General features: G+C 47.2%; 1 protein-coding gene and 1 long non-coding RNA gene across 2 annotated transcripts in view; both read right to left on the bottom strand.

Annotated features, from left to right (window-relative positions):
- PGRMC2 (progesterone receptor membrane component 2) overlaps positions 1 to 12,414 on the bottom strand; it is an 18,172-nt gene extending 5,758 nt beyond the window's left edge. The window contains exon 1 of the mRNA XM_075336060.1: positions 11,932 to 12,414. Within this exon, the coding sequence (XP_075192175.1) occupies positions 11,932 to 12,217 (286 nt within the window). The 5' untranslated portion in view covers positions 12,218 to 12,414. The remainder of the gene's footprint in view (positions 1 to 11,931) is intronic.
- Positions 12,415 to 20,175: 7,761 nt separating this feature from the next.
- Positions 20,176 to 23,546, bottom strand: LOC142291486 (uncharacterized). The gene is made up of 3 exons (XR_012750499.1): positions 23,479 to 23,546; positions 21,283 to 21,365; positions 20,176 to 20,337 (listed from the first exon to the last, which is right to left on the bottom strand). It is a non-coding gene; the product is annotated as an uncharacterized LOC142291486 (long non-coding RNA).
- Positions 23,547 to 26,852: the final 3,306 nt, after the last annotated feature.

Below are 26,852 nucleotides of genomic sequence, written 5' to 3'. Positions count from 1 at the left end.
TGGTTAAACTATAATGAACACTATATTTAATTTTTTACTCTAACTATACCCATGTATGTTACGATTATTTATAATCCATTTTGGAATTGATATGTAATAAGTTTCTATGTGAATTTGATACATGTGCAGCTGGTATATGTTTTTAATTTGCACTTCATTCACGCAAGGATGCTGCACCCAATTCACCTGTTATTTAAGGGTGGATGCAGCACCTTTGCATGCACTGGACCCGTAGAAGCAAGGTTACTTGCGAAACGGCTGCCGTCGTCCGACGTGGCACACCCTCATCCTCCCTCACTACCTGTACCCCTGATGTGATCGTGGAATAAAAAGAAAAATATTTTATTCGACCTTTGGAGTGCGACCTTTCATCTCTTCATTGTGGATCATATATATATATATATATATATATATATATATATATATATATATATATATATATATATATATATATATATATATATATATATATATATATATATATATATATATATATATATATATATATATATATATTATATATTTATATTACACGCACACACACACACACACACACATATATACCGTATATGCCGGCGTATAAGACGACTGGGCGTATAAGACGACCCCCAACTTCTGCCCTAAAAATATAGAATTTGGGATATACTCACTGTATAAGACTACCCCACTCCCAAATGAAAAAAAGTCTGCTTTGATTGCAACATGTTAATTTTAATTCCGCGAGAGCCGTACAATATGTTTTTAAAGGGCCATTGACAGATCAATCGCTCCAATGTTCACTTAGTACAGCAAGGAACGCTCCTCCCTGCTGTATAAAGCCACAACTGGACTGAAACGATGGTACTACACTCTGCTACAAACAGACAAACACACACAACTCTGCTACAAACAGACAAACACACACAACTCTGCTACAAACAGACAAACACACACAACTCTGCTACAAACAGACAAACACACACAACTCTGCTACAAACAGACAAACACACACAACTCTGCTACATACAGACAAACACACACAACTCTGCTACATACAGACAAACACACACACACAACTCTGCTACAGACAAACACATACAACTCTGCTACATACAGACAAACACATACAACTCTGCTACATACAGACAAACACATACAACTCTGCTACATACAGACAAACACATACAACTCTGCTGCTCTGTGGGGCCTGCACCCGCGGCTCGGCGGGTACAGCACCCGCGGCATCGGCGGGGGGGGGGGGGATTGGCAGGGCATACATCTGGGGGGTTAGAAGCAGCTCACCGGGGCCCATAATGGGGAGGCGGGGAGGGCATTTACCCGATTAGGTCACGGTGGAGAGGGGGCCCACACAGCGCCGGACAGAAGCTCGCCTCCATCTGTGGGACTGAGAAGGCGGTAGCTCCGCCCACAGATGAAATTCAAAACAGGATGTCTGCGCGCCTTAAAGTGACGGCGCCGCAGATTGCTGCCGAGGACTGTGGTCCCCGGAACTCGGCCGGGGGCAGCAGAACTATAAAGGCGAGTGGGCCCCGGCCAAGGGACAGGAGAACTGACGAGGCCGAGTGGGCCCCCCCGGCTCTCCAGGGCCCCGGCATTTGCCCATAGACAGGTAGGAGCCCTGTCTGCGAGCCAGATACGGCCATCAAAAGAGCCATATCTGGCTCGCGAGCCATAGGTTCCCGACCCCTGCTGTATGATATATACCGTATTTTTCGCTTTATAAGATGCACCCCCAAATTTGGTGAAGGAAAAGAGAATTTTTTTTTTTAATGTTAAATGGGGTCCATCTTATAATGCCAGTGTCCCTCTAACAAATCATATAGGGTATATGTCCCTCATAGCCCCCCATCCTAAAATTAGCCCCCTTAATCTGGATATGGCCCCCTTATATTGAATATAGCCCCCTTGTGATGGCACACGTTCCCCTGTGCTGCCTATGGTCCCCTATGGATTGCACACGTTCCCGTGTTAGATAACGCCCCCATGCTGCTGCCCATGGCCCCTATAGATCGCACAAGTCCCCCTGTGTTAGATATCGCCCCCATAGTGCTGCCCATGGCTCCTATATAGATCGCACAAGTCCCCCTGTGTTATATATCGCCCCCATAGTGCTGCCCATGGTCCCTATAGATCGCACAAGTCCCCCTGTGTTAGATATCGCCCCCATAGTGCTGCCCATGGCCCCTATAGATCGCACAAGTCCCCCTGTGTTAGATATCGCCCCCATAGTGCTGCCCATGGCCCCTATATAGATCGCACAAGTCCCCGTGTTAGATATCGCCCCCATAGTGCTGCCCATGGCCCCTATAGATCGCACAAGTCCCCGTGTTAGATATCGCCCCCATAGTGCTGCCCATGGTCCCTATAGATCGCACAAGTCCCCCTGTGTTAGATATCGCCCCCATAGTGCTGCCCATGGCCCCTATATAGATCGCACAAGTCCCCCTGTGTTAGATATCTCCCCCATAGTGCTGCCCATGGCCCCTATAGATCGCACAAGTCCCCCTGTGTCAGATATCGCCCCCATAGTGCTGCCCATGGCTCCTATATAGATCGCACAAGTCCCCCTGTGTTATATATCGCCCCCATAGTGCTGCCCATGGTCCCTATAGATCGCACAAGTCCCCCTGTGTCAGATATCGCCCCCATAGTGCTGCCCATGGCCCCTATAGATCGCACAAGTCCCCCTGTGTCAGATATCGCCCCCATAGTGCTGCCCATGGCCCCTATAGATCGCACAAGTCCCCCTGTGTCAGATATCGCCCCCATAGTGCTGCCCATGGCCCCTATAGATCGCACAAGTCCCCCTGTGTCAGATATCGCCCCCATAGTGCTGCCCATGGCCCCTATATAGATCGCACAAGTCCCCCTGTGTTAGATATCGCCCCCATAGTGCTGCCCATGGCCCCTATATAGATCGAACAAGTCCCCCTGTGTCAGATATCGCCCCCATAGTGCTGCCCATGGCCCCTATAGATCGCACAAGTCCCCCTGTGTCAGATATGGCCCCTAGGCTGCTGCCCAAAGTAAAATAAAACCCTCTTTCCTTATCTCCTGCAGTGCTGAGCTCCCTCCTGTCTGGCTCCGTGCTTCTGTTATTCCACTTCCTGGTTCTCAGTGCGGTCATGTGATCGGCACAGCAGCCTGAGATCTCTGCCTGCCTGATCACAGTGGAAGCAGGGACACGGGGAGAAACGCTGCAGGGGTAAGTAAAGCTTTTTTATTTTAGAATGAGCAGCAGCCTGGGGGCCAAATCTAACACAGGGGTGGGCATGTGCGATCACACTGGGACGCAGGCTCATATAATATGCACCGCTGCCCCAGCCCCTCACTGCGTGCGATTTCAGCACCATTGGAGATGGACAGCGGCTGTGCATATTATATGAGCGGGTGCAGGAGATCAAAGGCTGCGTTCCCCTGCGCTCCAGAGCTGCTGCCCCCACCTCCCCTGGACGCTGCAGTGTACATATATATATATATATATATATATATATATATATATATATATATATATATATATATATATATATATATATATATATATATATATATATATATATATATATATATATATATATATACCACCCCCCCCCCCGTATATCCGGCGTATAAGACGACCCCCCACTGTAGCCATTATTTTAAGGGGGTAAAAAGTCGTCTTATACGCCAGTATATACGGTACATACAACATAAATCTGTGTGGATCTTCAGAGTGTAACATGGTGGACTGTACTGCAAAACCTCCCCTCGTCTATTGTACTTATAACTGCACAGTTTTGGTACAGGTTCTGCATCAAAAATCCGCAGCCTCTCAACATACTCCACAAGGGCAGATGTGACAGCGGAAAATTCTTACCATACATCTGTAGCATTTGTGAATGTGTTTTACATGTGGATACAGTGAAACCCAAAACATTATGGCGATTAAAAATATATTTTTATAACACTATCTGAAACACATTGCATAAATATAAAGATTTGGCTATTATGCACAAATGGGTGGGGATGCAATACGTACATTTACAATCTGTCTAACACGATCTAATAAATATATAGTAAAGTGCAGGTGCTTGTTCAAAAAAGGGATTAAAACAAAAAAAAAAAATAAATAAATAATGCTAATAGCAATAAATATTTGAAAAAATAAGATGTTACTCAAATTTATAAAAACGTACTTGTGCGTTCTTTTGTAAACAGACATAACATAAAACCCAAAAAAATATATTAGTGCACATAAGTACAGGAAAAAAAAAAATACTATTTAGCAAGCATTGATGGAAAAATGGGATGTTACTTGTGGGACTATGGAAAAGTGCTTGTGCATTGATTGATAAACAAATACATCAAAAATAAATACACGATGTACACAAAAATTTGGAAACAAAACCTTTATTTTTATGCAATGTGTTTTAGATCTTGTTAATAAAAATATATATTTTAATCTCCCCTCTGTACCAGTCTGTCTATTGTAACTTGAATATGTATTCTGTATGTGACCCCTTCTCATGTACAGCACCATGGAATTAATGGTGCTTTATAAATATTAATAATCATAACCTCCATAATGTTTTGGGTTTCTATGAATTTTTGGCTTTTTGTGTGGATACAGTGGCATGTCGCAGAGAACCGTAGTAGAATGCTCAAAAAGTATACCACTGCCAGAAGCAAATCTCCAGATTTCCACAAGGCTTTTCACCTACAGTCATTAATCTCCTATTTTATGTATGAGGTATTACAGATTGGTGTGTTGGGTTACAGGCTCCAGACCATTATGATGTGCAGGGGAGAGAAGTAGAGATTAACCTTCTCTGTTACATGACTCTCGGTCACCGAACAGTAACCAGCATAGGCAAATGTCAGATAACACTGTGTACATAACGCATTAATCTCGGATCCCTAAACACTACACTGGTGAGGAGTGTCCTGCACTACAGGTAAAGGTTCTGTAACTTGTAGCCTTTAAAAGGAGTTGTCCGACAAACTAAAAAAATTTTGTAAGCTAATTGTGCTGTATTGTCATATAAATCACCCCTACATTACTTTTTTTGTTTTCTAACTTTTGTTCCTCTTGAATTATCCCTTTATTCTCTGCAGCTCTGTTTACATGCAGCTCAACCAAACATGGCATGCCTGACTGCCGAACTTCACAGTCAGAGCTGGCACCGCCCAGCCTCTGTCCAGCCCCGCCCCCTGCACACTCATTGGCTGTCAGTATTCTGCCCCAGCACTGATCTCTCAACGCACCAGCAAAGATGGGCACATTACTACATTATATGTGCGGTGGATGTGAAGTGCTTGAGCAGTCACAGATGACATATCACTGCTCTGTATTTCCAATCATTGGTAGTACACAGCAGTGATCCTGCTTCTCATCTGTGCAGCACAATCACCTCACATCCACCGTACATATAATGTAGTAATGTGCCCATCCCTGTCCCCATACTATAGTAATGTGCCCATCCTATAGTATTGTGCCCATCCTGTAGTAATGTCCCCTTGGGCTCCTCTTCTTGTAGCAATGCTCTGTCCTGTAGAATTGTCCCCCTAGTCTGTCAGTCTTCACACGTGCAAAAAAAAAACAAAAAAACACAACGACAAACAAATCCTCCTCACCTGTCCTCGTTCCCTCGGTGTCCTGTGTGCCTCTTGTGGCCGCACCCCCCTCCTTGCTGATCGCGGCCTCTGCAGGGGGCTGTGCAGTCAGCGCTGTATATCAGATGACTGATCTCCAGGCACGGTGCAGGGACGCACTCTCTATGCAGCTTCTCCACTGATCAGCTGCTGCCTCTGATTGGCCGGTGGCTGATCATCGCTGTATACAGAGGCTCTGCAGGGCATCCTGGAATATGGCATCTGATATACAATGGACTGCATGGGCTCCCAGCATAGGCCACGTTCAGGAAGGGGGGGGCCCATTTGCCTGTGCGCTGCCAGCAGCATGGGTGCTGCATGCAGCATACAGGCAGCGAGACCCCTGCACTATGGGATGTGTGGGAGGGTGCAGGGACATCACGCACTGACCTGCCCAGCAGGGCAGGTACATGACGTTGCCTGTGCTGACAGTCGACTAGGCAGGCGCATAAGCCCCTGCACTTGTCATCGTGACATCACAGGAAGCAGCAAAATCACGGTAGGAGCAGTCACATGACCGCTCTGAGCTGGGGGAGAGAGGCGGACAGCAGGGCAGGTAAGTAGTCACTATCTACTTACCTGCCCCAATGTAGCCCAATAGTGAAATAACAAGAAAAAGTTAAAATAAGCCGGAAAACTCCTTTAACTGAAGGCCAACAACTTCAGTACATTAGCAGTCAGAGCCATGCAGCCCTCAAGTGCAGGCTGTGGAAAGCACTCACTGCTGCCTGTTCGAACTCATGTTGCATGAGGTATGGCACTGATCTAGACTCCATCTAAACGTGATCAATTCTCCCAACACGAGACGTGCACACGATAAGGATTTTTTTCTTCTAGCTCTGGAATGTGCTGTGAATTTTACAAAGTTGACATTGCCAAATATGTAATTTTGCCTTAGTCATTCGCCAGGAAAATATTACAAATCACAATGTGAAAAATGTAACATGCCAGCTGAGCTGAGGCTAGATGGTATTTCACAAAAATGCCAGGGAAAGTCTGTTTGAGATCCAGTCACACAGTACTAAGAACAGTAATCGCACTGGTCTGGGCTTACAGTAAGACTAAGGGGTACTTCTCGCATAGTGAGATCACTGCTGAGTCACAGGTTTTGTGACGTACCAGTGACGTCATCAGCGATCTCGCTGTGTGTGATACTAAGCAGCGACCTGGCCCCTGCTGTGAAATCGCTGATGGTTCCACACTGTTCTGGTTCATTTTTTGCTCGCTGGTCTCCCGCTGGGCAGCACACATCAGCATGTTTGACTGCGGGAGACCAATGAGCACAGACTGGGTAAGTAGCTTACGCTGGTAAGCAAGGTAAATATCGGGTAACTAAGCAAAGCGCTTTGCTTGGTTACCCGATATTTACCTTGGTTACCAGCGTACACCGCTTAGCGCTGGCTCCCTGCACACTTAACCAGGGTACACATCGGGTTACTAAGCAAAGCGCTTTTCTTAGTTACCCGATATTTACACTTGCTACGTGTGCAGGGAGCCAGCGCTAAGGAGTGTACGCTGGTAACCAAGGTAAATATCGGGTAACCAAGCAAAGCGCTTTGCTTGGTTACCCGATATTTACCCTGGTTACCAGCGTACAAGCTTACAGGCTGCCGGCGCTGGTTCCCTGCACACGTAACCAGGGTAAATATCGGGTAACTAAGCAAAGCGCTTGGCTTAGTAACCCGATGTGTACCTTGGTTCCCAAGCGCAGAGTCGCTGGTGAGATCTGCCTGATTGACAGCTCACCAGCGACCATGTATTGACGCACCAGCGATCCTGACCAGGTCAAATCGTTGTCAGGATCGCTAGTGCATCGTTAAGTGAGACGGTACCCTAACCCCATACAGACAGTGTTTACAAAGAGCCTAACCCCACACAGACAGTAATCACACTGGACTGGGCTTATAGTAAGAGTCTAACCGCACACTGAGCCCGCGTCTTTTGCTCCATACACAATATAATCTGCCATAATCAGCAGACTTCTAGGGCAAGGGAGGTTATTTCTGTTTGTGAAGGAGCCATTACTGAAGCTTAAGAAACTAATTAGAAAATTAGAATAGCAGAAATTGTGAGTTGATTTCAGAACAAAGCAGCTACAGAACTGTTAGGAGATTTCTGCTCTTAGAAATCTACAACATCTAATCATTGATTCAAATTCTGGTCATAGGCATTAGATGGAGGCCAGCCAAATAAAAGCCATCATTCCTGGACCCCTAAACTCCATGAACATGCACTCTCGTTATGGACAAAAGTGCTGGTCTGCTCGCTAGGAAGTATGTCACTGCCAGACACATCAGGTGGCAGCTGGTCCTAAAGAGAACAAAAGGCTCAGCCCCGAAATCCAACTGTCTGATCCTTATCCCCAGTGACATCTGCGATCAGGCGAGAGGCCCCAGTACACACTAATCAGAATGTCGGGGATGGTCACTATACATCTACTGTATATGGCCAGCTTGGGGGGTAACGTATCTTCATTATTTAGAAGTGCACCACTCCTCAGCCTCACTGGCTTTTTATTTGCTGGGAAGGAGTACTATTGATTAATGATTCGTATGGCTGTGCGCTCGCTGAGTCTGAAAGCAGAGTCAGCTTTATCTCTGCAGCATTGGAGGAGCGCAGAGATGTTTCTGAATCTGGCCAGATCCATTCAGCTTCAGAGCAGCAGCTAAAGGAAACCTGTTTGAACCAAAAAACACGAGTATAGAATATATCAAAATTGTGCCTGCCTGGTTTATTGGAAGAGAGGCTACAGGGAAATAATTTTATCCCCCCTGCAGCAACACGCAGGTAGGTCCAGGGAGCCATTAGAGTCCGCGCTCACTAAACAGAGTGCTGTAATCACGCCCCTGCAGAGAGAGATAGACACACACACAGCCACTCAGTGTGCTGGGAAGTGACTACACTGCCCTCACTGTAGTGAGCGGAGACTAACAGCTCCATGCACCACCCCAAAAACTGGAAGCGAGTAGCCAAAGAGGGTATAACTCTATAGTCTCACTGTAGCTGTGATGCAAGTAAGCCTGACAGACATGATTCAAACACCATTTACCCCCTTTATCTGCAGGGAAATATTTATGTGGGAAAAGACAGGTTTACCTATAAAAGCTCTATAAAAAAAAAAAAAAAAAAAAAAAAAAAAGAAGAAGAAGAGCATGTAAGCACACTGCTCCTTGCCTGAAGAGAATGGCCACCTCTAATACACTGAGGGGGTTGACTATAACCTAGGCAATGAGCAACAAAAAATAAAAAATAAATAAGGTTTTTTAAAAAATCCCTCCATTCTTGAGAACAAAGAAGATTCTTAAGAAGAAAATTGATTGTGTTTCCAAGCACTTAGAAAGGTTACCCACGTTTGATGATGAGACAACCCCTGTAGGCATTGATATAGGCTAAAACCAAATAATCCAGTGATGCGTTAATGAGGATTGTCAAAGGTGTGAAGGTAAAACATAGTTTGAAAAATTGTTGGATCCAGTTTCCTGGACCCCACCAGTCTGACAGATCTGCACTGTGTGGCATTGTGGGGTAGGAAGTCTCACTTGGGAGGATCACCCACTTTATGCAAGCAGCGTCATTTGCATAGGAAAGCTTGATGACGAAATGAGTATTTAGCTAATAGCTTCTTGGAAGAAATATTTCTCTATTCACAGGATGTATGACCTCTAGGAGTGAGGATGCCGAGACCCCCCACTAATAATAGAGAGCATAAGACCACTGCTTCTAAAGACAGTGAAGAGCCGTGGTCGCACACGCATGTCACAAAGGGGACTTTGGGAGCCCAATACTTGGGATCAGTGGGGATCTTTTCTTTACAGCTCTCGTGTCTCCCATGGACTTTTTCTCCTGGATTTGTATATAGATCTTCTCTGTATAGTTGAAGGTGCTGGGAAGAAGAGGCTGCACTTCAGATTAGTGCTATAGACAGATGTCATGTAAGGAATATTAGATAACAGTCCTACTTTCCTGCACTGACCGGACAGGTTGCCCCGATAGCAGCCATATGTCAAATTGGGTACTATGAAGAATAGTTTCCAGTTATATTCATAATATTCACAATAAACATCTGACATGCGGCAGTCCCAGATGTGTGTCCTCAACTCGCGCCACTTGAGATAACTTTCCACACATTTCATCCAGATGAAGGACCGGAGAGGAGACCAATGTCTCCACTCACTTTTAGGGGAGTCATGGAAGTAGTGAAGCACACTTCCTGAAGGCCATCTCACCAGGCGAGACGGGGGATGGAGGACTCATCTATCAGTCATTTTTGGTGGTTCCTACGGATGTTACTTGTTGAATTATGGGGACCACCTCTATTGGGACCCTGTACTGCCTCCCAGGACATAAGGCAGCCAGAACCCACACCTTGTGTAAAAAAGGGGTGCACATCTATTAAAGGCTACACCAGATGCAGCAGGTGAGTAAGTGCCGCAGGTTTTCAAGTGGGTGAGAGAAGCACTGTTTGGCGCCATGGACCTGCATATCTGACATCATACCTACACGGCCTCCTGATGAACCACGTTTTTGTATGTGGGGAAACGCGTCGAGGTGGAGACTTGATATGATATCTATGATGACTGATGGTTCACCTTGCTAACAAGGACACCTGGACAGTACCAGTGTATAGCTGCCTGGACTTTATAGCTACTTGGATCCCTTTGGACCGCACTATTTTAATGAATTTCCATTACATGGCGCTGCCTGAACAGATCAATTACAGTCCTCAAGCTAAGTTTGGCTATTTGTGTGATCCTTCTATGTGAAACTCACGATATAACTTTATTACTGTGTTTATTGAATACACTTGTATTTCCTACTGTTACAGAATTGACCCCCCTTGGTCATTATTTAGATATTATACACTGGTGGTGTGATATTTTATACCAAATAAAGATTATATTTATATTTAATCTTCCTGTTAATATAATATTCCCGGGACCCTGAGTCTAATCTATATGAGTTCACAAGCATCAATAGGACCCCTTCTAGCAGACTTCTATGGCAAGTCCATAACGTGCATCTCGGCCGGACCATCCATAATGAGACACCCAGAAAGGTTTGGAAGAGATATGCCCAGCCCATACCCTCTCCACACCCCCATACCCCCTCAGCAGCCCTGGGCTCACCCCGTGCCCCCTCAGCAGCCCTGGGCTCACCCCGTGCCCCCTCAGCAGCCCTGGGCTCACCCCGTGCCCCCTCAGCAGCCCTGGGCTCACCCCGTGCCCCCTCAGCAGCCCTGGGCTCACCCCGTGCCCCCTCAGCAGCCCTGGGCTCACCCCGTGCCCCCTCAGCAGCCCTGGGCTCACCCCGTGCCCCCTCAGCAGCCCTGGGCTCACCCCGTGCCCCCTCAGCAGCCCTGGGCTCACCCCGTGCCCCCTCAGCAGCCCTGGGCTCACCCCGTGCCCCCTCAGCAGCCCTGGGCTCACCCCGTGCCCCCTCAGCAGCCCTGGGCTCACCCCGTGCCCCCTCAGCAGCCCTGGGCTCACCCCGTGCCCCCTCAGCAGCCCTGGGCTCACCCCGTGCCCCCTCAGCAGCCCTGGGCTCACCCCGTGCCCCCTCAGCAGCCCTGGGCTCACCCCGTACCCTCTCAGCAGCCCTGGGCTCACCCCGTACCCTCTCAGCAGCCCTGGGCTCACCCCGTACCCTCTCAGCAGCCCTGGGCTCACCCCGTACCCTCTCAGCAGCCCTGGGCTCACCCCGTACCCTCTCAGCAGCCCTGGGCTCACCCCGTACCCTCTCAGCAGCCCTGGGCTCACCCCGTACCCTCTCAGCAGCCCTGGGCTCACCCCGTACCCTCTCAGCAGCCCTGGGCTCACCCCGTACCCTCTCAGCAGCCCTGGGCTCACCCCGCACCCTCTCAGCAGCCCTGGGCTCACCCCGCACCCTCTCAGCAGCCCTGGGCTCACCCCGCACCCTCTCAGCAGCCCTGGGCTCACCCCGCACCCTCTCAGTAGCCCTGGGCTCACCCCGCACCCTCTCAGTAGCCCTGGGCTCACCCTGCACCCTCTCAGTAGCCCTGGGCTCACCCTGCACCCTCTCAGTAGCCCTGGGCTCACCCTGCACCCTCTCAGTAGCCCTGGGCTCACCCTGCACCCTCAGTAGCCCTGGGCTCACCCTGCACCCTCTCAGTAACTCTGGGCTCACCCTGTGCCCTCTCAGTAGCCCTGGGCTCACCCTGCACCCTCTCAGTAGCTCTGGGCTCACTCTGCACCTTCTCCTCAGCTGTGTCCACCCTGTATACCCCCCCCAGCAGCCCTGGGCCCCATGGTACTCGCTTTCCAGCCCCCAGTGCCCTCTCACCAGGCCCGTAGAACTTGCTGCCCTCCGTCACGTCGAACACCTTCCCGTGCACGGCCAGCAGGATGCGGGGGTTCTTGGTCCCGTCGTAGTCTCGCAGCTGCTGCAGGGTGAAGTCTCTCCTCTTCATGCGGGGTAACGTGCAGGCCGCTCGGCTCCCGCTGCCTCTCCATCTACCGTACACCCGCCAGGCCCCGTACACCAGCGCCGCCAGCAGCCCCGCGTTCAGCAGAAGGATCCACACATAGTCCCAGCCCCACCCGGAGGCGTCTTGCTGCCCCTCCGACATTACCCGTGCCGGGTTCCTCCCGGGTCACCACTGGACGACACCCGCCGGGAGGAGGGAACGCGAAGCCGAACACGGAAGACCGTTCTCCTGAGGGAAACGTGGACGGCGGGTCCCAGTGTGCTGGAGAGGGGCGGAGGACGGCAGCACAGGCTTGCCGCTCAGCAGGTGACGGTTACAATAAAGCGCCACAGCGCGCTCACTAGTGACGTCAGCCAGTCAAGGAGAGAACGAGGAGAGCATGTGTTTTTTTTTCCTCAATAACTTTATTTGTCTGCTAAATGTACAGTGGGACAAACACGAGGGAGGTTTAGACAGGGTCGTGGCTAAATCCCAGTGGGCAGAAGGACCAGGTCCCTCTTTCCACTGGGATTTAGCTTTCTCTCTATAGAATCGGCTATTTCCCAGTGGGCAGAGGGACCAGGTCCTTCTGCCCACTGGGATTTAGCCTGCTCTGTATGAGAAAGCTAATTCCTAGTGGGCTAAAGGACCAGGTCCTAATGAGTGTTTTTATACGATTTTTAGTGGGGGAAAAAAGGACCAGGTCCTTCTGCCCACTGGGATTTAGCCTGTTCTCTATGAGAAAGCTAATTCCTAGTGGGCTAAAGGACCAGGTCCCAATAACTGTTTTAATACAAGACTTAGTGATCTAATGGATCCTTCCACTGGGATTTAGCTTTCTCTATCCAGAGCCAGCTATTTGCCAGTGGGCAGAGGGACCAGGTCCTTCTGCCCACTGGGATTTAGCCTGCTATTAGAAAGCTAAATCCTAGTGGGCTAAAGGACCAGGTCCTAATGAGTGTTTTAATACAACTCTTAGTGGGGAAAAAAGGACCAGGTCCTTCTGCCCACTGGGATTTAGCCTACTCTCTATGAGAAAGCTAAATCCTAGTGGGCTAAAGGATCAGGTCCTAATGAGTGTTTTAATACAATTCTTAGTGGGAAAAAGGACTGGCTCCTTCTGCCCACTGGGATTTAGCCTGCTCTCTATGCGAAAGCTAAATCCTAGTGGGCTAAAGGACCAGGTCCCAATAACTGTTTTAATACAAGACTTAGTGATCTAATGGACCAGGTCCTTCTGCCCACTGGGATTTAGCCTGCTCGCTATGAAAATGCTAAACTCTAGTGGGCTAAAGGACCAGGTCCCTAGGGGCGTTTTTAAAATGGACACACTTGGCTAAAAACCATGTCATCATGCCAATTGGGATTTATTCTACTGTATCTGTAGATTATCTGCAGTAGAATCATAGAATGTTATAGTTGGACGGGACCTCCAGGGTCATCAGGTTCAACTCCCTGCTCAAAGCAAGATTCACTATATCATCCCACACAGGTGTCTGTCCAGTCTCCTTTTTACGTCTTCCATTGAAGGGGAACTCATTACCTCTTGTGGTTCCAGCCATTGATCACCCTCACTGTCAAAAGGTTTTTATTCCAAAATCTAATCTGTGACGCTTCCCAATCAGTTTTATTCCATTGCTTCTATTCTTTACTTGTCCTTGTCCTTGTCCTTGTCAACCCTAGTTCGACAGCCTTTGAGATATTTGCAGACGGCTATTAAGATTCCTCTCCGTTTTCTTTTTTTCAAGCTAAACATTCCCAAATCCTGTAACCATTCCTCATCGGACAGTTTATAGACCGGTCACCATTCTGGCTGCTCTTCTGTGAACTTGCTCCAATTTGTTTATGTCTTTTTTTAAGACGTGGTGCTCAGAATTGCAGATGAGGTCTGACCAAAGAGGAGTAGAGGGTGATAATTACTTCACGTGATCGATGGCTGGACCATATATGACAAGCTTTTCTCCCCCCATTTACCTTTTGTGTCTCCCCTATTTCCTCATAGAATGTAAGCTTACGAGCAGGGCCCTCACTCCTCCTGGTATCTTAATTTTGTTATTTTGTATTCTCATATTGTCTGTCCATGTCCCCTCTGAATTGTAAAGCGCTGTGGAATATGTTGGCGCTATAGAAATAAAACTTATTATTATCTGTGCTTCTGTTAATACATTGCAAAATTGTGCTTGTCTTTTTTGCTGCTGCATCACACTGTTGACTCATGTTCAGTCTGTCATCTATCAGTATGCGATTAGTATATTAGTGGTACTAGATTTGAAAGTGTTCACATTATTTTTTTTCACATAGACTAAGTGATATGGAAGACTACAAAGTAAGCTCTTAGGTTGCATGTACAGCAGCTGACGCAGTGTCAGCCCGCCTGTGGAAATGTGAGTGTGCTCTGCAGGAGAATGCAGCAGTCCGTGCCTACTATCAGGGTTCAGTGTGCTACCTACTTTTGCTTTTTTCTCCCTATGGAGAACATTCTGGCCACAGGAACATGAATTGACATGCTGCAGCTTGGAAAGCCGTGCCACATGTAAGTTTACGGAGCAGAGAAAAGAAGCACCGTGGGCAAGAGATTTCTATAAATCCATCCACTGTGCTTGTACTGTAGAATGCAGCATTCTGTATGCAAACAAACACGCTACTTCCAAAACGTTGCAAACACTGACTGTGCAAATACACTGTGTGCAGAATTATTAGGCAAATGAGTATTTTGATCACATGATGCTTTTTATACATGTTGTCCTACTCCAAGCTGTATAGGCTTGAGAGCCAACTACCAATTAAGTAAATCAGGTGATGTGCATCTCTGTAATGAGGAGGGGTCTGGTGTAATGACATTAACACCCTATATAAGGTGTGCTTAATTATTAGGCAACTTCCTTTCCTTTGGCAAAATGGGTCAGAAGAGAGATTTGACGGTCTCTGAAAAGTCCAAAATTGTGAGATGTCTTTCAGAGGGATGCAGCAGTCTTGAAACTGACAAACTTTTGAAGCGTGATCACCGAACAATCAAGCGTTTCATGTCAAATAGCCAACAGGGTCGCAAGCAGCGTGCTGGGCAAAAAAGGCGCAAAATAACTGCCCATGAATTGATGAAAATCAAGTGTAAAGCTGCTAAGATGCCATTTGCCACCAGTTTGGCCATATTTCAGAGCTGCAACGTTACTGGAGTATCAAAAAGCACAAGGTGTGCCATACTCAGGGACATGGCCAAGGTAAGGAAGGCTGAAAAACCACCACCTTTGAACAAGAAACATAAGATAAAACATCAAGACTGGGCCAAGAAATATCTTAAGACTGGTTTTTCAAAGGTTTTATGGACTGATGAAATGAGTGTGACTCTTGATGGGTCAGATGCTGGATCAGTAAAGGGCAGAGAGCTCTACTCCGACTCAGACGCCAGCAAGGTGGAGGTGGGGAACTGGTATGGGCTGGTATCATCAAAGATGAACTTGTGGGACCTTTTCGAATTGAGGATGGAGTGAAGCTCAACTCCCAGACCTACTGTCAGTTTCTGGAAGACAACTTCAAGCAGTGGTACAGGAAGAAATCGGTATCGTTCAAGAAAAACATGATTTTCATGCAGGACATTGCTCCATCACATGCATCCAACTACTCCACAGCGTTGCTGAACAGTAAAGATCTAAAAGATGAAAAAAATAATGACATGGCCCCCTTGTTCACCTGATCTGAACCCCATAGAGAACCTGTGGTCCCTCATAAAATGTTAGATCTACAGGGAGGGAAAACAGTGCACCTCTCAGAACAGTGTCTGGGAGGCTGTGGTGGCTGCTGCATGCAATGTTGATCGTAAACAGATCAAGCAACTGACAGCATCTATGGATGGTAGGCTGCTTAGTGTCATCATAAAGAAAGGTGGCTATATTGGTCACTCATTTTTTGGGGTTTTGTTTTTGCATGTCAGAAATGTTTATTTCTAAATTTTGTGCAGTTATATTGGTTTACCTGGTGAAAATAAACACGTGAGATGGGAATATATTTGGTTTTTATTAAGTTGCCTAATAATTCTGCACAGTAATAGTTACCTGCTCAAACAGATATCCTCCTAAGATAGCCAAATCTAAAAAAAAACCCACTCCAACTGCCAAAAATATTAAGCTTTGATATTTATGAGTCTTTTGGGTTGATTGAGAACATAGTTGTTGATCAATAATAAAAAAAATCCTCTAAAATACAACTTGCCTAATAATTCTGCACGCGGTGTAAATGTACACCCCCAAACCAGATTGAGCACCGTCTTCACTGCGGTGATGTTCTATGCTGTTTGGCTGTGACATCACGTCAACATTGCTGCAGCCAATCACAGATCTCCGTGGCTCATCCGATGTAGCTGGAACGAGTTGCTGAGGTCAGTGATTGGCTGGAAGAGACCAATGTCTTGATGAAGACACTTCTGAACGTTACTAAAGTTTCTTGTTGTGTTACACATGGAGTCGAAGGAAAGAAAAAAAATTAATGAGTAGTTAATCAGGATAAGACCTTTAGTTGCAGGGCGCCCTTTGCAGATTTTTCTTTCTTTCAACTCAGTATTACAAACTTTGCTATGTAAGGTTTATTCCCTTTAAAGTGGTTATTTTATGAAATAAATCTATTCACAATGATGTACATGGTGCTATATTCATCATATAGGTGAAATGTGTCTGACCGCAGCTTGTAATGTATTCCATGTAATAGGGGGGTCGTTCAATGCTTCATAACTTCTGTCAGGGCCATCAATCACTAGTGAGTAGTGTTATGCCAGGTAATAAAATGAAGAGGTAAGGATGTGGTGCGGTCAGAGGCCGTTCTCTACCTCCTGTCCGTCTGCCACACATTACACACCGGCCAGGTAATACAATGAAGAGCTAAGGCTGTGGTGTGGTCAGAGGCCGTTCTCACACCTCCTGTCCGTCTGCCACACATTACACACCGGCCAGATAATATAATGAAGAGCTGAGGATGTGGTGCGGTCAGAGGCCGTTCTCATACCTCCTGTCCGTCTGCCACACATTACACACCGGCCAGATAATATAATGAAGAGCTGAGGATGTGGTGCGGTCAGAGGCCGTTCTCATACCTCCTGTCCATGTGCCACACATTACACACCGGCCAGGTAATAAAATGAAGAGCTAAGGATGTGGTGCGGTCAGAGGCCGTTCTCACACCTCCTGTCCGTCTGCCACACATTACACACCGGCCAGGTAATATAATAAAGAGCTAAGGATGTGGTGCGGTCAGAGGCCGTTCTCACACCTCCTGTCCGTCTGCCACACCTTACACACTGGTCAGGTAATATAATGAAGAGCTAAGGATGTGGTGCGGTCAGAGGCCGTTCTCATACCTCCTGTCCGTCTGCCACACATTACACACCGGCCACTGTCACAGGTCTGGGAAGTTAACGAACAGCAATTCCATCTTTAGGCCCTGTGCGCACGCTGCGTATTTTGCCACATTTTTTGGTGGTTTGTTGCCCAAAACTGCATGCATTGTCTTCCCCAGCAAAGTCTATGAGAATTCAGACAGGCTGTGCACACGTCGCTTCTTTGTTCCTTGCAGTTTTTGTGGAAGGGAAAAGCAGCAGCATGTCACTTCTTTCTGTGTTTTGGAGGACTGGCAGATCAATCCCCCGCTGGCTCCAGGTCAATGGGGGATTGATCCCCGGTGTCTGGTCAGATGCTGGTCCCCATAAAAAGTCTATGGGGACCAGAATCCGGCACAAAGGGGTAGGAGCAAGCACTTCATACTCACCGATCACCGGCGCGGCTGTCACACTGCTCCTGCGGCCTCTCATTCTTCTTCCTGGGCCGCTCATTAGGCTCATACATATTCACGGCTTCCCCTGCCCACTGGTGGCTGTGATTGGTTGCAGTCAGATGCACCCCCACACTGACTGACAGCTGTCTGACTGCAACCAATCACAGCCGCCGGTGGGTCTATATTGTACAGTAAAATAACAGCGTGCAGTCCCCTCAATTTTGATACCCAGCCAAGATAAAGCCTCACAACTGGTGGCTGGTATTCTCAGACTGGGGAGGCCTATGGTTATTAGGCTGCCCCCCCCCCAGCCTAAAAATATCAGCCTGCAGCTTCCAGGATCGCTGCATCCATTAGATGTGACAATCCCAGCACTTTACCTGGATCATCTTGATTGCCCTGGTGTGATGGTAATCGGGGTAATAAGGAGTTAATAGCAGCCCATAGCTGCCACTAAGTCCTGAATTAGTGATGGTAGCATCTATGAGACCCCATAGAAGAGAGGAAATCCAGCAACAGCTTCATTAAAAGAAACTTTATTAAAGACAGTGGGAAAAAAAGGACACCCTGTCCATCACCGCGTCTCACACAGATGACTGCTCTTAATCATGACAATATCAAAGTGAATGCGGCCACTTATAAAACCCACACAACCTCTGAGGGGGGGACAAACACCGTCACCGAATCATCAAATCACCAAGACACGAGCAAATGACAACTTACAATGATAGAAGATTACAAGAAGCATCAATACAAACATTATATAAGTACACCCCATATAATACACAGTACAGAGAATATATAAGTACACCCCATATAATACACAGTACAGAGAATATATAAGTACACCCCATATAATACACAGTACAGAGAATATACACAGAGAAGCATCAATACAAACATTATATAAGTACACCCCATATAATACACAGCACAGAGAATATATAAGTACACCCCATATAATACACAGCACAGAGAATATATAAGTACACCCCATATAATACACAGTGCAGAGAATGTATACACAGAGATATCCTCTTATGTCACTTGTGGGATTCTCTCCAATAGATGAAACCTTCATATTCAGTGGATGAGGAAGAATTCTCTGTGGAGCCGATAGTGCCCCGAACTCTATAAAGAAAAATGACCAATAATTAGTAATAATAATAATAATAATGCCACAAATTCCCATAAACTGTGTATAATGAATGCGCTGATAATCACCTGCTAATAAACACATCAGTATCAGTCACAGATCATTGTGGAATTCAGCCCTTTGGGATCTCTGGCTCCATCTTTAATATCCAATGGGCTTCCCTTATATACAATGACCGCTCCAATCCCCTCCTCCTGGATCTATCCCCCGCTCCATGCCTCTAACGGGAAAAGACAACAGGGACGCCGGGTGCTGCTCTGCGACACCCTCACAGACAGAGCATTGCATTCCCCCCCCCCCTTCCCCCAGGCCGAGCATCGCAGCCTCTCTCTCTCCTCCCCTTCCCACAGGCAGAGCATCGCACCCTCTCTCTCTCTCCCCCCCTTCCCCCAGGCAGAGCATCGCACCCTCTCTCTCTCCCCCCACTTCCCCCAGGCAGAGCATCGCACCCTCTCTCTCTCTCCCCCCCTTCCCCCAGGCAGAGCATCGCACCCTCTCTCTCCCCCCCTTTCCCCAGGCAGAGCATCGCACCCTCTCTCTCTCTCCCCTCTTTCCCCCAAGCAGAGCATCGCACCCTCTCTCTCTCAATTCCCACAGGCAGAGCATCGCACCCTCTCTCTCTCCCCCCCCCTCCCGCAGGCAGAGCATCGCACACTCTCTCTCTCTCCCCTTCCCGCAGGCAGAGCATCGCACCCTCTCTCTCCCCCTTCCCGCATGCAGAGCATCGCACCCTCTCTCTCCCCCTTCCCACAGGCAGAGCATCGCACCCTCTCTCCCCACGGTCAGAGCATCGCACCTACTGCTGCACACTATTGCACCCAGAGACGGTGACCTACAATCCCTTTTTATTTCCCCCTGAGGCTCATACATGATAAGCTCCATCAGATATTACCTTCTGTTATATCACAAACGTCGGGGTAGAAAAACAGCAGAAACAGGGAAGATGGGAAACAATCCTGCTACTTGAACGGCAAACTGTGCACTGACTGCCGGGAACTACAGGCTCCTCCCACACAAGAGGCCGGTCACATGGGTGTGACGTCAGCAGAGGTCCTTCTGGCCACTGGGATCTAGACTCTACCGTTTAGACAGTGCGCCGATGTTGGAAATACCATAAGGTGGTGGATGGCGGAGCTCTGTGGAGAAGCCTCAATAACGACTGAGCTTAGAGGAAACAGGACATAAATGGCGGATGTGTCGCCCAATAATCACTTTCTGTAGCAGAAAAACATTTGATTTTTACTTTTGGCTCGTTTGTCTTCTTCCAAGAGCCATAACTGTTTTATTTTCCTCCACATATCCACATGGTGTTTTTCTTGCAAGACGGTGCAGTTTTCAATGTCGCCATTCATTTTACCTCAAAATTGAACTGGAAAAAATGGGAAAAGATTCCAAGTGCATTTAAATAGGAACAGGGGCGTATACAGAAATCATGGGGCCCCATAGCAGAATTTCTAATTGCCCCCCACTGCCAAAAAATAATATTCAGCTGGGTCATGGAAGAGCATATTACACAACTTTACAGCCTTTACCAAGTAATTGTCCTCCTATTAAAGCCCCTAGAGTCCGCTTTCATTGTAGCCATAAAATATAATGGCAACAAAAGTGCCCCACAAACACTATGTTCTCCCAGAGTGAATTCCTCCACAGTACCCTCCACACACGCAATATGATGACCATTCTGTACCCCTCTTCAACTACCCTAGCATTAAATGGTGACACCCAACACAGTAAGATCCCCAACTGTGACCCCCACACAGGCCTACATGCAGTATAATGGGCCTACATATAGTATAATGGTCCCTACTATCCTCCAAACGGTGACCACCAGTAACATTATACACAGGAGCTGTGTATATAGTGTATAGTGTGTGTGTGTACATTGTGAGGAAAGAGTTAACTAAAATTGAATAGACACCCACGCCGCTTGCAAAGAGCACAGACTGACCTATCTACGCTTCAGACGCTGAGAAGAACCAAGGCCAGATAAACTTATATTCTGCCAAGGACAGATAAGACTTGTGCTTAGCCAAGGAGAAATGAAACTTACTTATGCTTTGCCGAGAAACGAACGTTATGCTTTTGTACACGACATAGCTACGCCCCTATTAGCTTGATAAAAACCTGTATGTACAATAAACGTTAGTTCAGAGTGCTCACTCTCTTGCCTTATGTGGAGATTCCTGTCTCTGTATCTCATTAAAGTTAAGGGAAGCCGAGGGGGTGACCGGGACCCTCTCCGCATTTGGTCATCGCTGGCAACAGTTGTGACCCACCCATGGTCAACCTAACAACATCTAATACACTGACTTACCAGTGATGTCTCTAGCTGAAGTTATTCATCTTCGCTTTTCCTCTTCGTCCGACGCTGACTGCCATCACTTCTTTCTGCCGTGACTACAGAAAATAACAGTCACCTATAGCTGATCACTTCCAGAGCATATTCCACACTTTTTCCCCAATTTCTGCACTACATCAGAGTTTTGTTCCCCCATGGAAGACAGTATCCTCAAAATTAAATTATATTTAATCAGTAATAATGGCCCCTAATTTGCCCCTACAGTAATTATCTCCACTATTTACCATCATAAACCAATAATGTATGTTCCTTATTCTGGCCCCATACAGTAAGGCTATGTTCACACACTGCATCTTTTTTTTTTTTACCACAAAGATGCAGCGTTTTTGTCCTAAAAAACGCACCAAAGACCTGTTTTTAAGGCGTTTTGCCCAATGCATTTTTTAAGTCAAATCTATTGACTGGAAGGGCTCAAAAAAATGCAAAAAGAATTGACATGCTGCATCTTCAAAAACGCAGCCAAAAAAAGATGCACCGTGTAGACAGCAAAATAGAAATCTCATAGATTTTGCTGGGAGAAGGAAATACGTGCATTGGGGGCATCTTAGTGATCTCAAAACACAGTAAAATATGCAGTGTGTGAACATAGCCTTATTATGTCCCTTATCCTGGCTCTCTTTATTTAATAATATCTCCCTTCCTGGACCCCTGTAATTAATAATATCTCCCATTCTATCCCCCTATGTCCCCCCATCCTGGGCCCCTATGTTCCTCCATCCCAGGCCCTTGAGCTGCCCCTTCCTGGGTTCCTATGTTCCTCCATCCCAGGCCCCTAAACTACCCCATCCTAGGCCCCTATATTCCTCCATACCAGGCCCCTAAACTGGCTCATCCTGGGCTCCTATGTTCCTCCATCCCAGGCCCATAAACTGCCCAATCTGGGCCCTATATTCCTCCATCCCAGGACCCTAACTTGCCACATCCTGGGATCCTATGTTCCTCCATCCCAGGCCTCTAAACTGCCCCATAGTGGGCTTCTATGTTTCTCCATCCCAGGCCCCTAAACTGCCTCATCCTGGCCTCCTATATTCCTCCATCCCAGGCCCCTAAACTGCCCCATTCTGGGCTCCTATATTCCCTACTCTGTCCATTGACAGAGGGAGGAAAAAAATGATTCTTCTCATCTCCCTGTGCTCCTCCGGCGTCCTCTTGCGGCTTCATATGTGGCGCTGTCAAATGACCACCCCACCCGTCCGAGGCCACGTGCTGACATCAGAGCGCAACGCATAGCAGCAATGTTAAAATATGTGATGTAGCACACATACATGCATACATATGCAGAGAGGCACACACTGACACATGCACGCAGATGGGCACAGACACACATATGCAGATGCACTGACATGCAAACGTATGTAGACACACATACATGCACACTTGCGCTTACATATGTAGTCACAGATATGCGAACACAGGCAGACATATGCATGCAGACAGGCACACAGACATATGCAAACAGACATACGCAGATAGGCACACAGACACATGCATACAAATGCACCCAGACATGAACACTCATGCAGACAAGCACATACATGTATACATACGTAAACACACAAGCATGAACACACGTGTAGACACAGACAAATGTACAGATATGCTGACGCACACACAATCAGGCACACGTACACATAGGCAGACATGCACAAACGCAGAAAAATGTACACATGCAGACAGTTGCATGTAGACAGACACATGCACATATTCACACAGACACGCACATGAACACAGATATGCACACATACAGTAACCACACAGACAGACGCACGCAAACATACAGACACGCACAAGAATGCAGCCAGGCACATGCACGCACACAGACACGCGCACACATATGTAGACATGCAAACAGGAAAACACATGCACAGACATGCACACATATGTAGATAGAGACACATGCATGCACAGACATGCACACATACGTAGACACACAGACACAAGCCTAAACACTGTATGTGGTGTGTGTGTATGTGGACACATATGCACACAACACAGACAAGCACATGCTCAGACAAGCACAAATACTTAGACACAGGCATATATATACATACACATGTACACAAACATATACTCATTCATATAAAAAAAGTGTCATATAAACAGATATATAAAACATACACAAACATACACACATATTAGAGGAGTTCTTACCTTCCCCACGGCTTGTCTCCGGTCCAGCCTGCAGGCTCCATTACAGATCCTCTCTGGCGGGAAGCAGGAGTCCAGGGCACACAGCCTGACGTCACAGGAGACACAGGCAGCGTCTGTTAACTGTGACATGGCCAGTGCGGCACACGAACATCTGAATGCGCACTGCAGCCCCGGCCGACACAGACACAGGCGGCCCTGGCACAGTTGCTGGTGAAGCTGCCTGGGGTCCCCTTCCAAAGCCCAGCCCGAGGCTACCAGCCTGGGGTTAACCAGCCTTAACCAGCCCTATAAGAAGCTCGGGGGGGCCCCACCGAAGACTCGGGGCCCTCCGGGGGACACCCCGCTGTCCCAGTCCATCCCTGCATACGCACCTCTCTTCAGTCCCCCGCCGCTGCTCCTTGTTCGTCCGCTGTCTGTGCTCTACACATATCAACACAGTGGCGACTGGCTCTCCCTACTGACATCATCGCTGTGCTGAACTGTCACAGACACAGGGGACAATGATGAGAGGTAGCGCTGCGCTCGGTCTCATCGTCGGTTTCAAGTGTATCGGCATCTGCGATGCCAATACATTTGAAAGTGCGATCCTGAGCGTGGTGCCCAGTGCTGGAGCTGACACCGCTGGCAGCCGCCCCCGGGCCCTTCCAGCTCACGGGCCCCATAGCAGTGGCGGGGCCTGCCTCTATTGACGGTACGCCACTGAATAGGAACAAGGATCCAAAAACGCAGTCTCGCCAATGTTTTTAGGGTTTTGTTTTATGTCATTTATTGTGCAGTAAATATGACCCAGGAGTATAATTCTCCAGGGCGGGCCAATTACAGAGATACCAAACTTGTATAGAGGCATATAGGGTTAATCTGTGGATACATGTTGAAAGTGCAGCTGCTGAGGAAAAATGAACTTATTTCCTCCCAGCAGCCTCTGGCTTTCAGTCATGGGGACACACGGGCCTGTTACAATCATCACTCACAGCACCGCTTGCTATTCTAATGCTGTCAGGTGCCTTGACACTTTTATTAAAAAGGAAGGAGGGGAAAAAAGCGCAATACGGTCTTACCCAAAAAACAGAGTAAAAATAAGGAAATTTGCTCACCTTATTAAAGAAGTGGTTCACCCATATTTATTATTTGCTAGATCGATATTATGTTGAGAAACAATGTTTCTCTCAAATACCTTATATTGGTAATAGTGCCTGTGAGAGGCGCTATTGCAGACCGCTGTTCCCCATCGCCTGAACCTTGAGCTCTGTGACCTCGGGGATCCGGTGATGTCACGTCAACTTCCTGATCATGTGACATCACCACGGCTGGCCCCAGTCTTCCTGAGTCACTGGGCTGTTGGCGGAGTTTCACCACTTGTTACTTGCAACCTGTAAAGCACTTGTGAACTCCATGTCCAAGAGAGTTAATGCAGTGCTTGAAAACAATGGTGGCCACACAAAATATTGACACTTTGGGTACAATCTTGCCATTTTCACTTTGGGGTGTACTCAGTTTTGTTGCCAACGGTTTAGATTTTAATGTCTGTCTGTTGAGTAAAGGCTGCTTTACACCTTACAATTACACATGCGATCTCGTATGTGATTGCACACGCCCTCATCATATGTGCGGCACGTTTAATTTGTTGCCCGTGTCGCACAAACGATTAAATCCCATCACACGTACTTACCCACCATACGACCTCGATGTGGGCGGCGAACATCCACTTCCTGAAGTGGGAGGGACGTTGGGCGTCACAGCGACGTCACACGGCAGCCGGCCAATAGAAGTGGAGAGGCGGAGATGAGCGACGTAAACATCCCGCCCACCTCCTTCCTTCCGCATAGCCGGCGGGAGCCGCGGGACACAGGTAAGCTGAGTTCATCATTCCCGGGGTGTCACACACTGCGATGTGTGCTGCCACAGGAACATTGAACAACCGGACGTTCAATTTTTAGCAATTGAACGACGTGTATGCGATCAACGGTTTTTCGTTCAATCGCAATCGCATGTAGGTTTCACACACTACAATATCACTAACGATGCCGGATGTGCGTCACTTACGACGTGACCCCGCCAACACATCGTTAGATATATTGTAGCGTGTAAAGACCGCTTTAGACACACCAAATTTACACTGTTATACAAGCTGTACACTGACTTCTTTATATTGTATCAAAGTGTCATATCTTCAGTGTTGTCCCATGAAAAGATCAAATAAAATATTTACAAAACTGTGAAGGGGGTGTACTTACTTTTGTGATATATTGTATGCCTGCACCTGACACAAGGAGAAACTCTTCTGTTTTGGAACCTTGGCGGCTCTACAAATCTGTCATGGCATTCACAATCTATTCCAGACAAATTAAGGTTCCAAAAATGAAATAGCACTATTTCCATTCTGAGCCCTGTCATGCGCCCACATTAGTTTTTGACTACATATGAGGTATTACCACATTAAAGAGATATTGCACAACTACTTGTGGTTTCCAATATTTCTCATTACTCCTGGTGACCATGATAAATGTAGGGCTAAAACTAAATTTTACTGGAAAAAAAATAAATGTTTTCATTTTCAAGTCGCAATTTTATAAAGTTGTGTTAAGCACTTGTGAGGTCAAAATGCTCATCACACCACTAAATATTTCCCTCAGAGCTGCTGTCATTCTGGTGAATTTCCTAATGAAGAAGTGGGGTAACACTTCGAAACGCGTTGAATTAAACCATCTTGCATTATACTTTTCATGGACGTGTTTCGTATTTCCAGCAGCGCAGGGTTAGATCCACATTTTACAGTGTTTCCTAAGTGGCTTTTGGGCTTTTCTAGCAAGTGGACTCTGCAGCAGCTGGTTACAGGCTTTATATCTAGTTGTGTAACACACAACATTAATGGCTGTGTTAGGCTGGTTTCACACTACGTCTTTTTAACATCCGTCCTTAACGTTATTTTAGCGGACAAGCGGATCCAGTGCAAATGCGTTTTCATTTCAATGCATTTGCAATGGACTCGCGTTAACATCCGTTCACCTGCGTTTGCGTGCGTTATAGTGAGGATCCAGTGACTTGCAGTTTTTTAACATGTTTCAAAAACGCTACTTGTAGCGTTTTTGAGCTCCGTCCAAATACTGCAAATTGCTGGATCCTGACTATAACGCACGCAAACGCAGGTGAACGCTGGCGTGCTGATAGACAGGATCCTGCTTTTGTACTGAGCATGCCCAGAAAGTACTGAGCATGCCCAGAACCAGTCTCGCGTGATCTGTCTATCTCTCTACTCCCTCCCTCACCCTCTCTCTCTCTATCTCTGTCTTTCCCCCTTCCTCTCTCTCCCACCTGAGAGCTGCGGACACTCGTAACTAAGGTAAATATCGCGTAACCACTTCTCTTAGTTACCC

Source organism: Anomaloglossus baeobatrachus, chromosome 1 (genome assembly GCF_048569485.1).
Source record: "Anomaloglossus baeobatrachus isolate aAnoBae1 chromosome 1, aAnoBae1.hap1, whole genome shotgun sequence".
Classification (NCBI taxonomy): Eukaryota; Metazoa; Chordata; class Amphibia; order Anura; family Aromobatidae; genus Anomaloglossus; species Anomaloglossus baeobatrachus.
Note: the sequence above shows the minus strand (reverse complement) of the source record. Positions and strands in the feature narration are given on the sequence as shown.